The sequence below is a fragment of the Terrapene carolina genome, unplaced genomic scaffold (genome assembly GCF_002925995.2).
Source record: "Terrapene carolina triunguis isolate 2854851 unplaced genomic scaffold, T_m_triunguis-2.0 Scaffold33869, whole genome shotgun sequence".
NCBI classification, from domain to species: domain Eukaryota; kingdom Metazoa; phylum Chordata; order Testudines; family Emydidae; genus Terrapene; species Terrapene triunguis.
Window position 1 is genome coordinate 1 of NW_020698220.1, and position 14,944 is coordinate 14,944.

A 14,944-nucleotide genomic window follows, 5' to 3' on the forward strand; every position below is an offset into this window, starting at 1 on the left:
TGTGTTGGTGTGTGCAGATTAGGGGTGGGGCCTATCTCCTGCGGCTGCGGGATGTGTGTGTGTTTGCATTGTGGAAGGGGAGGTGTGGGCAGTGTCCCCATGTCTGCAGGGGGGGGGGTCTTTTAGGGCCTCTGTGATCCTGGGCCTAGGACAGCTCCCTCTCCAGGCCCCAGGGGCTGGGGTCTATTTGGGCGGGGGTGGGGGGGACTATAGTCATGACTCCACCCCACCGCCTGCCCCTCAGATCTGGCTGTTCCCTGCCCCCCACCCCCTGCACCTCACCCAGAATCAATTATTAACCACCCTGCCGCCCCGCCCAGCTCTTGCAAAGGGAGAAATGAGCCAAAGAGAGAACCCAGGAGTCCTGGCTCCCAGCCTGCTCCCTCCCCCCCACGCTGCAACCCACTATACCCCACTCCCCTCCCAGAGCCGGGGAGAGAACCCAGGAGTCCTGGCTCCCAGCCCCCCGTGCTCTAATCACTAGACCCCACTGCCCTGATTTTCCTTCTGAAAGGGGCAGGGCTCCTTTAAGGCTCAGGGGCATGTTCTCCGGGGAAGGAGAAAGGGCGTTTTTGGGGTGGGCGTGGGAGCAGCAGGTCCCGGCAGGACCGAGGTGCGGGTGGGTGGGGAACATACACCCAGTTCCGCGCCCTGTCGAGACCTGTCTCCTGGTGCCTCGCTTTCCCCACCCCTCCGCTGCTAGGGCGCTGCCACAGTGGGCTGGCCCGTTAAGTGCTCGCCAGGGGGGACCCCATCCCTTTAGGACCCACCACCACCACGGCCCCTCCGCCTGTTGCAGGTTCCCTCCCTGTAACATCCCACATCACCTCTGCCTGTTCAATGCACTGCCCCTGTAACAGCCCTCCCGCTCCGCCTGTAGCAGGCACCACCCCTGTAACAACCCCCCGCTCCGCCTGTAGTGGGCACTGCCCCTTTCACAGCCCCTCCCCACTCTGCCTGTAGCAGGCACCGCCCCCCTTTCCACCCCCCCCCCCGCTCCACCTGTAGCAGGCACTGCCTCTTTAAGACCCCCCCCATGTGCCTCCGCCTGTGACAGACTCCACGCCCCCTCTGAATATTTGGCAGGGGGGGAGCTGGTTGAATTTAGCGGTTGCCATGGTGACCGGCCCCACCCCCAACCCTCCACACACTTGCCCCTTTGTGTGCCCAGCGTGGGCTGGTATTTTTAGCCTCCAGATGTGACTCGAGCTGGAACATTCCCCAGGCGCCCCGAATGCCCCGCCCAGCCCACGCGGGACCCAGGAGTCCGGGCTCCCACTCCCCCCCCCAACCACTAGGCCCACTCCCCTCCCAGAGCTGGGGAGAGAACCCAGGAGTCCTGGCTCCCAGCCCCCACTGCTCTAACCACTAGCCCCCACTCCCCTCTCTCAAGAGACACTTCTCCCCAGGCATGTACAGGAAAGCGGCGGGTGAGTCAGACCCTTGGCAGAGAAGCAGACGCCCCGTCTTGCAGCTAATGGAATATTACAGCGTGACTCAGACTCTCCAACCACCCCCTTGCCCTTCCTGGGGGCGTCGTGCTGCGGGGAGCCGGGGGGCTGGGCAGGGGGCGCTCTCCCCTGGCAGTCAGGGCCGGGCACTGGGGCGGGCTGTGCAGGGGGCGCTCTCCCCGGCAGTCAGGGCCGGGCACAGGGGGGCGCTGTACTTATTTAAACATCTAAACATGAGACTCACCTGCTCTGCTCATTACCTGCTTTATTCTTTCCGCCTTATGTTCAGGATGGGAACCCCGGTGTCCGGCCCATATCCCAGTTTAGGGACACTCCCATTCTGTTTCCTTTCATCCCCCTGCAGCAGCCACTGGAAACAAGATTTTCTTTCACTTCCTGTCCCAAAGGTGTACATCTGGTTCCCAGCTGCCCTGCCCCAGAGGCAGCTGCCTCTGAACACCGGGAGAGCCATCCCTGTGCGGCGTTGTGTGTGGCTGTTCCCCAGGTGCCCCACCCCAGAGGTGGCTGCATCTCAGCACTGGCTGAACAATTTTCCTAACTACTGTCCATTTCCACCCCACACAGGGCCTCTGTATTGTTATCCTGATCTGCTACGGTGCTTCTCGGACCCCTGGTTATACGGGTGTGGCCATCTTCGAGATGGTGTTTTCAATCGTCTTCTTCGTCATCTACACGCTAGGATTAAACAAGCAGCTGTCTTTTGTGCATTGGGGCTGGAGTGTAAGGAGTTTTATTCTATTCATACCATTGGGGGGAGCTATAGCATACCACTTGCCAGGTGTCTGGAATCTTCTGTACAATTCGCTCTTCTGAATAACCCTTAAAAAGGGGGGGGGGAAATCCCCTAACAAACTTGTTTTAAATTATTAACATGCAAGACAATAACAGCACAAAAACCTATGTTAAAATGCAAAGAAATTCCCATGCAAAAAACTTTGTTAAAACCCATGGAAATAGATGTGCAAAAAACTTTGTTAAAATGCACAGACATCGCTATGCAAAAGAACTTCGTGAATTAGTAAGAAAACAGTTAAAATGCAATCCAATTCTTAAAGGTTGATGTGTGACCACACAAAAATATTGCTGCACACACAAATGGTTGATTTAGAATAAATAAACGAAGAAATTGCCACAGGGGAAAAATATTAATCTAAAACCAAACATACCCAGAAATGCCAATGAAAAAAAAAAGTCCATTAAAGGGGTTAATATACTGAGAAAATTCCCCCACGAAACCCTGATTAATTTCTTAATATACAAGGATTTTCCATGGCAAATTTGTTAAAATGCAAAGAAATTCTGATTTAAAAAAGGGGCCAAGTTATTCATCTGCCAGGAAATTTCTGTGCAGACGAGTTAATTAATGTATCATACGCATAGAAATTCCCATGGAAACAACTCCATCAAAATGCAAGGAAATTTCTATGCAGGAAGCTTTGTTAACCTGACAATTTCCTGCAAACAATTTCATTTCGATATTAAGATGCAAGCACATTCTGATGCCAAAAAAAGCCAGTTAAAATGCAAGGAAATTCCTGTGCCAAAAACTTCGTTAACGTAGGTCGAGTGCATCGTACCAAAGCCAGGTCGGTGCATCTCTCTGCTTCTTACCTTCCGTTTCTTTCTTCCCCAGGATTTCGTCCGTGCTCTGATTGGTGCTCTGCTCTTCCTCATCACCTCCCTCATCGTCGTCATTGGCCACAGGGACGGCGCTGGGATCGCAGCTGGGGTAAAGCAACTGGCTTCCCTGGCAGCCAGGACTGGGCGCTGGAGGGCACCGTGAGGGCGGGGAGCGGGGCCGGGGCTCGGCAGGGGGCGCTCTCCCCTGCAAGTCAGGGACGGGCGCTGGAGGGCACCGTGAGGGCGGGGAGCGGGGCCGGGGGTCGGCAGGGGGCGCTCTCCCCTGCAAGTCAGGGCCGGACACTGGGGGGCGCCGTGGGGCTCAACAGGGGACACTGTTCAGCGGTCAGTGCTGGCCGTGGCAATGGGGGCACTGTGCTGCAGCATGTCTGTCATTCATTCCTTGCAATCAGCTGCCAGGCCTGACCCCAGAGGTGGCTGCATCATAATGTTGGGGTGGGGGAAGAAATGAGGCGAACTGCCCAAAATTGGGGAGGGGGGATCTTCTGCTCCTCTTGATCCGGGGGCCTTGAATCCCCACTGCAAATCCTCTGCTCGTTACCAGCAATCAACCGATACAGCAATTAACTCCCGCTTGGTCCCATCCCCCCCAGGTCTTTGGGCTCCTGGCCGGCATCCTGTTTGCATATGATGCCTATATTACATTCCCCACCCTCCGGAAAACCCACACAGCTGCCCCCACTGGTAAGTGCCCCCAGCCCCCTGGGGCTAGACGGGAGGGGGCAACCCTGCCCCACCACGGGGCCAGGGGGGGTGGGCTAGATGGGAGGGGCGACCCTGCTCCACCACGGGGCCAGAGGGGGTGGGCTAGACGGGAGGGGGCGACCCTGCCCCACCACGGGGCCGGGGTGCGTGTTTTTAGATGGGAGTGGGAGACCCTGCCCCACTATGGGGCTGGTGGGGGGCGGGCTAGACGAGGGAAGATAGGGGGTGATCCCTGACTCTCTAACGCCCCCTTGTGGTCTCTCTCTCTCCTTACAGAATCCCCGGAGGGTGTCTGAGGAGTCGCAGGACCCCGGCCCCCGCTTTGCTGCCTTCGCCCCCCCCACCTCGCTTGTTCTAAGGATTCTTGTTCATACTGCTGGGGGGGGTGGCAAAGAAGAGATTCCCCCCCCCCAACTAATCTCCCTCCAGCTCCCCATCCCCAATTCCTGCCCTGACCTCAGGGCCCCACCCATGCTTAGAAACCTTGACAATGGGGATCGCATGGGGGGAGCCACCCGCCCACCCCAGCAATGCCACCCCCACCTTCCTAGGTTGGCTGGAGCGAGGATGAGGGCAGTGGGGTCTAGTGGTTAGAACAGGTGTGGGCCGGGGGGGAGGAGGGTTGGGAGCCAGGACTCCTGGGTTCTATCCCCAACTCAGGGCAGGGAGCGGGGTCTAGTGGGCTCTGTCCCCTTATCAAGTGCCTTTACTCTTTCTGTGCCTCGGTTTCCCCTGGGCTAATAGGGTGTTACATTGCCAGCTGTTCAGGGCAGAAGGACCCATGTGTTTACGTAGGGCCTACCAGAACCGGAGCCCATGGGATGTTTTCAAGGGAAATACATTTTAATATAAGGAGGAGATTTTTTTTAAATGAACTAAACTTAATGCAAGGAAACCGGCCCCAGGGTGGGGGACTGGGTGGGGAATGGCACACGGGGGATTGGTGTGGTGATGCTCAGGGCACTGACCCCCCCCCAAACCCCTCACGTTCCCCCCACACACTCCCCGGTCCTGCATGTGGCTTGTGTTAATTTCTGCTTATTTTGGGGGGAAAGGGGTTAATAAAAATACTGATAAATGGTTTTGTTTGGTCCCAGTGATGTTGGGGGGGGGGTGTTTCTGAACTGGGGGGGGGGTCAGAGGGCCCATCCACCCCAGATGAGAACCATGGGCCCAGCCAGCCTGGATCCCCCCTCCCCAGGGTCTGTTAAAACACAACCTTCAAGTCAGCGGCACTGCGATGGGTCCCCCCATGGCCCCACAGTATGCCGACATTTTTATGGCTGACTTAGAACAATGCTTCCTCAGCTCTCGTCCCCTAGCGCCCCTCCTCTACTTGTGCTACACTGGGGACATCTTCATCATCTGGACCCACGGGAAGGAGGCCCTTGAAGAATTCCACCTGGATTTCAACAACTTTCACCCCACCAACAACCTCAGCCTGGACCAGTCCACACAAGAGATCCACTTCCTGGATACTACAGTGCAAATAAGCGAAGGTCACATAAACACCACCCTATACCGGAAACCGACTGACCACTACACTTACTTACATGTCTCCAGCTTCCATCCAGGACACATCACACGATCCATTGTCTACAGCCAAGCCCGAAGATACAACCACATTTGCTCCAATCCCTCAGACAGAGACAAACACCTACAGGATCTCTATCAAGGGTTCTTAAAACTACAATACCCACCTGGGGAAGTGAGAAAAGAGATTGACAGAAGTCACCTACTACAGGACAGGCCCCACAAGGACAATAACAGAACACCACTGGCCATCACGTACAGCCCCCAGCTAAAACCTCTCCAGCGCATCATCAACGATCTACAACCTATCCTGGAAAACGATCCCTCACTCTCCCAGACCTTGGGAGACAGGCCAGTCCTCGCCTACAGACAGCCTCCCAACCTGAAGCAAATACTCACCAGCAACTACACACCACACCACAGAAACACCAACCCAGGAACCAAACCCTATAACAAACCCTGTTGCCTTCTCTGTCCCCATATCTACTCTAGCGACACCATCAGAGGAGCCAACCACATCAGCCACACCATCAAGGGCTCATTCACCTGCACATCTACCAATGTGATATATTCCATCATGTGCCAGCAATGCCCCTCTGCCATGTACATTGGCCAAACCGGACAGTCTCTACGCAAAAGAATAAATGGACACAAATCGGACATCAGGAATGGTAACATACAAAAGCCAGTAGGAGAACACTTCAATCTCCCTGGTCATTCTATTACAGATTTAAAAGTAGCCATCCTGCAACAAAAAAACTTCAGAAACAGACTTCAAAGAGAAACTGAAGAACTAAAATTCATTTGCAAATGTAACACCATTAATTTGGGCTTGAATGGGGACTGGGAGTGGCTGGCTCATTACAGAAGCAAATTTCCCTCTCCTGGAATTGACACCTCCTCATCAATTGTTGGGAGTGGACCACATCCACCCTGATTGAATTGGCCCTGTCAACACTGGTTCTCCACTGGTGAGGTAACTCCCTTCTCTTCACGTGTCAGTATAACAACGCCTGCATCTGTAATTCTCACTCCATGCATCTGAAGAAGTCGGGTTTTTTACCCACAAAAGCTTATGCCCAAATAAATCCGTTAGTCTTTAAGGTGCCACCCAGGGCCGGCTCCAGGCACCAGCTTGCCAAGCAGGTGCTTGGGGCGGCCACTCTGGAGAGGGGCGGCACGTCCAGGTATTCGGCGGCAATTCGGCGGACGGTCCCTTACTCCCGCTCGGCGCGAAGGACCTCCTGCCGAATTGCCGCCACAGATCACGATCGCGGCTTTTTTTTTTTTTTTTTGAGCTGCTTGGGGCGGCAAAAACCCTGGAGCCGGCCCTGGTGCCACCGGACTCCTTGTTGTTTTTGTGGATACAGACTAACACGGCTACCCCCTGATACTTGTTAAAACACAGGTCACATCCGGCCTTATAAATGATCACATTACAATGACACTGACACTCTCTACTGCCAGGAAAAGGAATAACCCCCTCCATTGCTCACCCGGTGCTGAGATGCAGCCACCTCTGGGGCGGGGCACCTGGGGAACAGTGGCATATAACGCCACAAGGGGACAGCTCAGACTCGGATCCAGGTTTTAAAGGACTCTTTTATTAAAAAGGTTGCTTTTTTTTCTTTAAATTAACCCTTTAATAGAAAAACAAATTGGAAGGTTAAATTCCAGACACAACGGGGACCCCAATTCTGTACTGGGGCCAGTACAGGGTGTACCCCCATACATAACTGTACCCCCATTCTCTGCAACCCCCCCCCCCCTTCCCCCCAGCGCAGCCCCCAAGAGGGTCTGGAGGGTGGGAACTGAACCCCCCAATTGTTCCACTATTAAACAATCAAAAAAACGTGATCTAAATGGGGGAACACACCAAAAAAAAAAAAAAGCCAAAATCCTGCTGACCCCCTCCCAGGTCAAAGTTCAAAGGTCACAATGGACAAGTCACAGGTCAGTGATGATCCCCCAAAGACCATGTGAGAGGGATGAAAGGTCAAAGCACAAAAGTCAACAGGTCAAGGGCCCCAAAGTCACAGTGCAAAGGTCCCATCCAAAAGGCAAAGGTCAGAGTGGGAGGGCATTTTCAGGGGTTAGAGGTCAAAGTTCCCAGCCAAAGTCAAGGGGCACAGTGGAAAGGTCAAAGGCCACAAGGGAAAGCTCACCACCAGCAGGTCAAAGGTCGCCACCAAATCTAACCGGCCACAGTGGAAAGGTGCCAACCAGAGTTCAAAGGTCACCGATGCAAAGATCCTGAGTAGGGTTCAAAGGTCACAATGGGCAGGTCAGTGTTCATAGGTCCCTGAGGAGAGGTCAAAAATCACAAGGGCGAGGTCCAACCATCCACAGCCCCAGGGCAAAGACAAGGGGCAAGGTCGCTGTTGAGAGGTCATTGCCCCAGGATCCTTGGCCAGAGGTTAAAGTTGAAAGATCACAGCGCAAAGTCCCAGGTCAACAAGGTCAAAGGTCACAGCGGAAAGGTCAAAGTCCAAAGGTCCCCAGTGAAACGTGATGAGTTAAGGTCATAGTGGAAAGATCAACCGCCGAGCATTCACAGCAAAGGTCAGAGGTCACCACAGAGGCCAATGGCTAAGGATTCCAGACAAAAGGTCACAAAGGTCATAGATGTGGAAAGGTCACAGATCAAAGGTCAGAGATTCCAATGCAGAAGCCAATCGCTGAGAGTCCCAGGTGAAAGGTCAGGGGTGACACCAGAAAAGGTCGACGTTCAAAGGTCCTCCATGGAAGGTGACCACTAAAGGTCAGAACTCACAGCGGAGAGGTCAAAGTCTAAAGGTCACAAGCAAAGGTCAGAGGCCACACTGGAGAGGTCAAAGCTCAAAAGGAGTGACCAAAGGCTGCAAGCAGAGGTCAAAGGTCGCTGACGGGGGGTCAGAGTTCAAAGGTCACAAGTGCAGGTCAGAGGCCGCCGTGGACAGGTCACACTGGAGAGGTCGTTGACAGCAGGAGGGTCAAAGTTCAAAGGTTGACTCAGGCCACCACGCAGCTCCTGTCCCGAGCCCCCCGCAGCCCCTGGCGCCCTTTGCCCCCTCCCTGCCGGGGGGGTCCCGCCTCAGCGGCCGGAGGGGGGCCAGCCCCGCCCCGCAGGTGGGGAGGCAGGGGGATGGGCTCCCCGAGGAAGTAGCCTTCCTCCTCCGAGTCCGAGGAGGAAGAGGAGGAGGAGGAGTCGTGCCAGGGGCCGCCGCGGCCCCGGAGGTAGCGGCGCCGGTGGCTGGGGGGGAAGGCCCCCTCCGAGGCCGAATAGACCAAGCGCCGCCCCCCCCGGCCCTGCTCCTCCGGGGGGAGCCCCCCCTCGGGCTCCTCCTCCCCCGCCAGGTGCAGGGCGTTGTCGGAGGAGGAGCAGGGCCGGGCGCGGGGCCGGCGCCGATGCAGCTGGGCGCTGCGGGGCCCCCCCGGCTCGCCCGCCACCAGGGGCTCGCGGAAGCTCACTCGGGGGGCGGTACCCCGGGGGAAGCCTCCCTCCCCCGCTGCCGCACCCCCGCCCTCCAGGGGGGGGCCCTGGCTGAGCCGGGGGGACACCGAGAGCTTGGAGGCGGAGCTGCTGGTCCAGTCGGCCCCCTTGGCCGGGGCCAGGCCTAGCTCGGGCATGGAGTGTCGGTGGGGGATGCCGCGGTGGAAATGGGACTTGGAACCTGCGGGGGAGAGACGGGGTGGGGGTTAGAGACAGGAGCTGCCATGCCGCCCACCTCCCCCCCCACCGCTGGGATCCCACCCCATCTGTGCACCCCCCGCCGCCCCCCCCCCCCCCCCCCCACTGGGATTCCTCCCCAGTCTCACCTCCTTCCTCCTCCTCCGGGGGTCGCGGGCAGGTGGAGGTGCCCCGCGAGGTGCATCCGGCCGGCTCGCCCCCCTCCTCCGCCCCGGGGGTCCCGCTCCAGCTGCGCCGCCCGCCAGGGTCCGAGCCCCGGGCTGGGGCAGGGCGGCCAGCGAAGGAGATGGAGCGGGCGACAGGCGGGCGGCGGAGGGGGGCCCGGCGGCCGTCCTGGGGGCGGGGGCCGTGGAGGGCCGAGTCGCAGGAGTCCGAGGCGCTGGCCTCGTCCCCCCCCAGGCTGCAGCCCCGGGAGCAGAAGATCTGCCCCCCCTTGGGGAGGAAGGGTTTGCCCAGCAGCGGCAGCCGGCAGCGGGTGCAGCAGAAGCAGGCGTCGGTGGCGTGCCAGTGCTGGCCCTCGTAGGTCATCTGGCCCTGGTTGATGCCTGCGGGGGGCAGAGATGGGGGCACAACGTCACCCAGGACTCCGGGGTTCTATTCCGGCTCTGGGAGGGGAGAGGGGGCTGGAACAGGGGGGGGTGGGGGGGCTGGGAGCCAGGACTCCTCGATTCTATTCTGATGCCTGGGTGCTCCCTACACCCCCCACCCCCCACTTCCCGGGCACCTGCTCTCCTGCTTCATGAGTCCCCGGACACCTGGGTCCCTCTGCTGCCTAGGTCCTCCCTCCTTTTCCATTGCCTGGAGGCCGGGGACCCCCTGCTGCTCGGACGCCTGGGTCCTCCACTCTTTATTGTCCCCAGATACCAAGTCTCCCCACTCTCCACGGTCCCTGGATGCCACGCCCCCCTGCTGCCTGGACACTGGAGTGCCCTGCTCTCCAGGTCCCCAGACAGCAGGACCCCCTGCTGCCCAGATGCCGGGGTCCCCCCGCTCTTCATGGTCCCCAGATGCCGAGTCCTTCTGCTGCCTAGACACCAGGTCCCCCCGCTCTCCACGGTTCCCGTACACCAGGTCCCCCCACTGCCCGGTGTAGCCCATGGGGTTACTTTCCTAGCTTCCTATATTATATAATCTGTGTGGGTTTTTTAATCGGTTTGATCAATTATATGATTTCGGTTTTTCCATTTCAGCAGCCATTATCTCGTTCTACTCGGCAGTAACGCAAGGAACCTGCAGGCCTGTATCCTGTCTGATTAGCTAGAGCGAGTTAGCACACGTGTCTGTAATCTTTGGCCTAGATAGCCAGGGCCCACCGGTTACCCCTTGTGACTCTGAATGGGGAACCAAATGTGTTTACCCAAACTCTGGGACGGACCGGTAACCGCAAGGGCATGGAAGTAACGGCTCAGGCCAAAGGAAACGCTTTCGAGAACGAGCTAATCGAGATGAATACGCAGGACTATGTGAGAACGTGCCAGCCCATGGAGTAAGCGTCCCCTATCCGGCTCAGATTTGGGCATGGACGGCCGGGCATGGGTTCGAATATTCTGGATAGTGCCAGGACGCTGTAAGGGAGCGAACGCCAGACGCTCTAGAGCGTCTTTGGGGCGCTGTGATTCGGAGCTTTGGTTACTCGCTCGTTTGGTTGAATGGACTGAACTCGCTTCACTAATTCTGTAGCCTGATTTTGGGACAGTATCTGCTGGTCAGATCACTGGCGAGCCTATGATAAATCAGCCCTATATAATCAGGTTAACATCGGACGCCGGGGTCCGCCTGTTCTCCACGGTCCCCAGGTCCCCCCACTGCCCAGACGCTGGGGTCTCCCCACTCTCCATGGATCCCAGACACCAGCTCCCCCTGCTGCCTGGACGCCGGCGTCTACCTGTTCTCCACGGTCCCCACCTGCTGGGTCCCCCCACTGGCTGGATGCTGAGGTAACCCCGCTCTCCACGATCCCCAGAACCCAGGTCCCCCCGCTGCCCGGACACTGGGGTCCCCCCGCTCTCCACGGTCCCCAGACCCCGGGTCCCCCCGCTGCCCGGATGCCGGGGTCCCCCCACTCTCCACAGTCCCCAGACCCCAGCTCCCCCCACTGCCCGGACGCCAGGGTCCCCCCGCTCTCCACGGTCCCCAGACCCCGGGTCCCCCCGCTGCCCCAGACCCCGGGTCCCCCTGCTCTCCACGGTCTCCAGACCCCAGGTCCCCCCGCTCTCCACGGTCCCCAGACCCCAGGTCCCCCCGCTGCCCGGACGCCGGGGTCCCCGTACCGATGGGCTCCCCGCAGGCGTCGCAGTACTCGGCGTAGAGGGCCTGGTAGCAGCGGCAGCAGTAGGGGCGGCTCTGGCGCATGACGTAACGCTGCCCGCCCAGCGCCTCCTCGCACTCGAAGCAGCAGAAATGGCGCATGTGCCAGTGACGGCCCTCGGCCTCCGTGCACTCGTCGGCGAAGATGATCTGGGGGGAGATGGAGGCATGTCCCTCTGACCCCCTGTGGGGACCCCCTCAGATTCCCCCCCAGGCCACCCTCCCGGACCCCACAATCCCATCCCCAGAAAACCCGTCTGGACCATCAGACCCCCCCCCCCCCCCCCCCCCCCCCCCCCCCCACGCTCCTGCCCCCTCCAGAGCCCCCCATCTTGGCCCCCCCGCCGGCCCCCCGCCCCTCACCTCGTCACAGGCCTGGCAGCGGGGTTTGAGGTGCTCGGCGTGGTGCCGCCCGCAGTAGATCTTCCCCTCCTGGTAGAAGTAGATGAGATCTACCAGCAGTTCCTGGCAGGTCGTGCACTGGAAGCACTGGGGGTGCCAGCAGGCCCCGTGCCCCGCCCGGCTGGCAAACACCGCGATGTCCCCGCCACGGATCTGCTTCCCGCACTGCCCCGCAGAGAGAGAGAGACCGGTCACAGGGAGCCAGGCACCGGGCCTGTCCCCTCTGGGGGGCGCCGGCTCCCATCGGCCCCAGGGCGGGGACTGGCTGGCTCAGGGGGGTGGGAACGGGGTCTGGGGCCTGTCCCCTCTGGGGGGCACCGGCTCCCATCGGCCCCAGGGCAGGGACTGGCTGGCTCGGGGGGCGGGGAATGGGGCGGGGGTCTGTCCCCTCTGGGGGGCGCCGGCTCCCATCTGCCCCAGGGCAGGGACTGGCTGGCTCAGGGGGCGGGGAATGGGGCAGGGGTCTGTCCCCTCTGGGGGGCGCCGGCTCCCATCTGCCCCAGGGCAGGGACTGGCTGGCTCGGGGGGCGGGGAATGGGGCGGGGCCTGTCCCCTCTGGGGGGCGCCGGCTCCCATCTGGCCCCGGGGTAGGGGGCTGGCTAGCATGGGGGGCAGGGAATAGGGTAGGATACTGTCAGATGCTGCAATGCCCCCTCTGGCCTGTAGGTGTCACTGCTCAGCTACTCGCTGACTGGTGCCTCCAAGGGCAGGGGGAGGGGAGCCCGAGCTCTGGGCGGGGCTTTGGGCGCAGGCCCCGCCCCTCCCCACCCGACAGATGACTCTGGGCAGCATGGCCCGGACTGAGCCCTCAGCATGGGATTAGAGCTGCCAGCACGTGAGCCAGAGAGAGAACCCAGGCGTCCGGGCTCCCAGCCCCCCTCCTCTAACCACTAGACCCTTCTTCCCTCTCAGAGCCGGGGAGAGAACCCAGGCGTCCGGGCTCCCAGCCCCCCTGCTCTAACCACTAGACCCTTCTTCCCTCTCAGAGCCGGGGAGAGAACTCAGGCGTCCGGGCTCCCAGCCCCCCTGCTCTAACCACTAGCCCCCACTCCCCTCCCAGAGCCGGGGAGAGAACCCAGGCGTCCGGGCTCCCAGCCCCCCCCCAGCTGTTCTAACCACTAGCCCCCACTCCCCTCCCAGAGCCAGCGAGAGAACCCAGGAGTCCGGGCTCCCAGCCCCCCTGCTCTAACCACTAGACACCACTCCCCTCTCAGAACTCCCAATCAGCACCCACAACTCCCTGCCTGGCCGAGGGTGGCGTCCCGGCTCCCACAATGCTTTGCACAGCCCACGGGGGTGGGTTTTTGCTCCCAAAATCCCACTAGGGGTAGCGGAGTGTGAGGTGGGAGGGGCGAGAGGGGGCACAGGCGGGGGGACGTGCTGGGTACCTGCTCACAGATGGCACCAGTAATGGTGACCGGGAACAGCCGGACCGTCCCTCGTCCGAGATTCTCCCGCTTCCGCTGCTGGGAGAAAAGCTTCAGCTCCTTCTTCTCTTCCTCCTCCAGAGGGCTGCAGTACTGAGCCTGGGACACAGAGAGACCGACTGAGCCAGCACCAAAATGCAGCCAGCTCTGGGGCGGGGCAGCTGGGGAACAGCCGCATATAACGTCGCATGGGGACGGCTCGCCCGGCACTGAGATGCAGCCAGCTCTGGGGTGAGGCAGCTGGGGAACAGCCGCACAGAGACACCACAGACCAGTCTGGGGCAGAAAGAGAGACCGAGGGAGGCCGACTGGAATCCCTTGAACTGGGATTTGGCCCGGATGCCGGGGTTCGCTCCTGGTCTCTTGGGGAAAACATGCCAGGGGAACTTTTAGGAGATCAGGATCTCATTTAGGGCCACCTCCTGCCGCATGGAGCCAGCCTGCCAGAGGAGGGCGCCCCCCCGCCCAGCCCCCCAACCCGCTCCCCGCTCCCAGAGCCTGGCCCCTCACCTCGCTGTCGTGGGGGGGCAGCTGGTGCAGGAGCTGGCGGATCCGGTACCGCTCTCCAGGACTGTTCACATAGGGCACCTTGTCCTCAGGGAGGCAGCTGAAGAACTGATACACCTGGCGTGGGGAGAAGGGCCGGGGGGGGGGGGGGGGGGGGGGGGCGGGGCCCGGGGGGGGGGGCCGGGCCCCCCCAGGGGGGGGGGTCACAAAGCAGGGTTGGGGCTGGGATGGCTGAGAGGCCACAGGGGGAGGAGCTGGAAGGGCGGCGCCGTGCCTTTGATCCCTCTCCCCCCCAGTAGGGTATCTCTGGCCCCTATGCGGGCGTGGCTTCGGCCCCCTTGGGGGCGGATCTAGGATCCCACCTATGTGGGCGTGGCTTCCACCTCCAGGAATAAAGGGGTGGGGCTATGGGACACCTCCCTACAGGAGGCAGGGCTACGACCACAGGGGTGGGGCATGAGACAGGGCTTTGACTACAGGGGCGGGGCTCCCCAGGGGGCGGGGCTTTGGGACCCCCAGGGGGCGGGGCTCACCTGCTCCGGCTTGAGGCCGGGCGGCACCCAGGCATACTCCTCGGAGGCGCAGCCCGAGTCATCGTCGGAGATCGAGTGGCGCTGGAAGTCTGAGATGAGCCGGCACATCATGCGCTCCAGGTCGACGGGCACTGCCCGCACTGCGTGCTCCTCCCGAGGGCACTTGCAGTGCTGGCAGATCTTCCTGGGGGCGGGGAGACCCTACAATAACACACCGCCCCCCCAGAGAGACCCTACAATAACGCACCGCCCCCCCAGAGAGACCCTACAATAACACACCAGCCCCACCCCCGGAGAGACCCCACAACAATGCACTGCCCATCCACAGAGAGCCCCTACAATAACACACGCCCCCCCAGAGAGACCCGACAATAACACACGCCCCCCTTCGCCCCGGGAGAGACCCTACAATAAACACACTGAAGCAGAGGGTGACTCCTGGAGGACCAGGAGTGGGGCTGTAGGCTGGGCATGGGTGGGGGAGGGGGTCGGGGAGGAGTCTCTTGGGGAAGGGGTCACTGGGAGGGGGGTCTCTGGAGGGGGAGGGTCCCTGGGGTCTCTTCCCCCTCCCCCCCATGCAGCAGGTGCAGAGAGTCTCCTTCAGCCCCATTAACCCCAACGGCCTGAGCCTCACAGCGCTACTGGGCTGGGAACGGGGCCCAGCTTGTCTGAGTCCCCCCCCCGGGCACCAGGCCAGGCTCTTTGCTGCCTCACGGAGGGGGGGGAAGTGGGGAGTGCGGGGGGGGG

The 14,944-nt window shown here is 60.6% G+C and overlaps 2 protein-coding genes across 2 annotated transcripts; one reads left to right on the forward strand and one right to left on the reverse strand.

The window, feature by feature from the left end:
* The first annotated feature begins 1,361 nt into the window (after nt 1-1,361).
* On the forward strand, nt 1,362-4,898 carry PLP2 (proteolipid protein 2). The gene is made up of 5 exons (XM_026663594.2): nt 1,362-1,430; nt 2,037-2,192; nt 3,106-3,201; nt 3,707-3,797; nt 4,095-4,898. Exons 2-5 carry the CDS (start codon nt 2,112-2,114, stop codon nt 4,112-4,114), a joined length of 288 nt encoding a protein of 95 aa, XP_026519379.1. The 5' UTR covers nt 1,362-1,430; nt 2,037-2,111; the 3' UTR covers nt 4,115-4,898.
* Nucleotides 4,899-8,366: 3,468 nt separating this feature from the next.
* LOC112124183 (prickle planar cell polarity protein 3-like) lies at nt 8,367-14,320 on the reverse strand. The gene is given in 8 exon segments (XM_029914233.1): nt 8,367-8,666; nt 8,669-9,004; nt 9,150-9,566; nt 11,292-11,478; nt 11,692-11,895; nt 13,119-13,256; nt 13,668-13,781; nt 14,198-14,320. Coding segments are annotated over 8 exon segments (1,749 nt in total). The 5' UTR covers nt 14,309-14,320; the 3' UTR covers nt 8,367-8,424.
* Between the last annotated feature and the right edge of the window lie 624 nt (nt 14,321-14,944).

Excerpts from the sequence above, each read along its gene's own strand:
- PLP2 (XM_026663594.2), top strand. The coding sequence starts at position 2,112 with ATGGTGTTTTCAATCGTCTTCTTCGTCATCTACACGCTAGGATTAAAC. Across the intron at positions 2,193-3,105 it reads TTGTGCATTGGGGCTGGAGT|GATTTCGTCCGTGCTCTGAT; the intron begins GTAAGGAGTTTT and ends TTTCTTCCCCAG. Across the intron at positions 3,202-3,706 it reads GCGCTGGGATCGCAGCTGGG|GTCTTTGGGCTCCTGGCCGG; the intron begins GTAAAGCAACTG and ends CATCCCCCCCAG.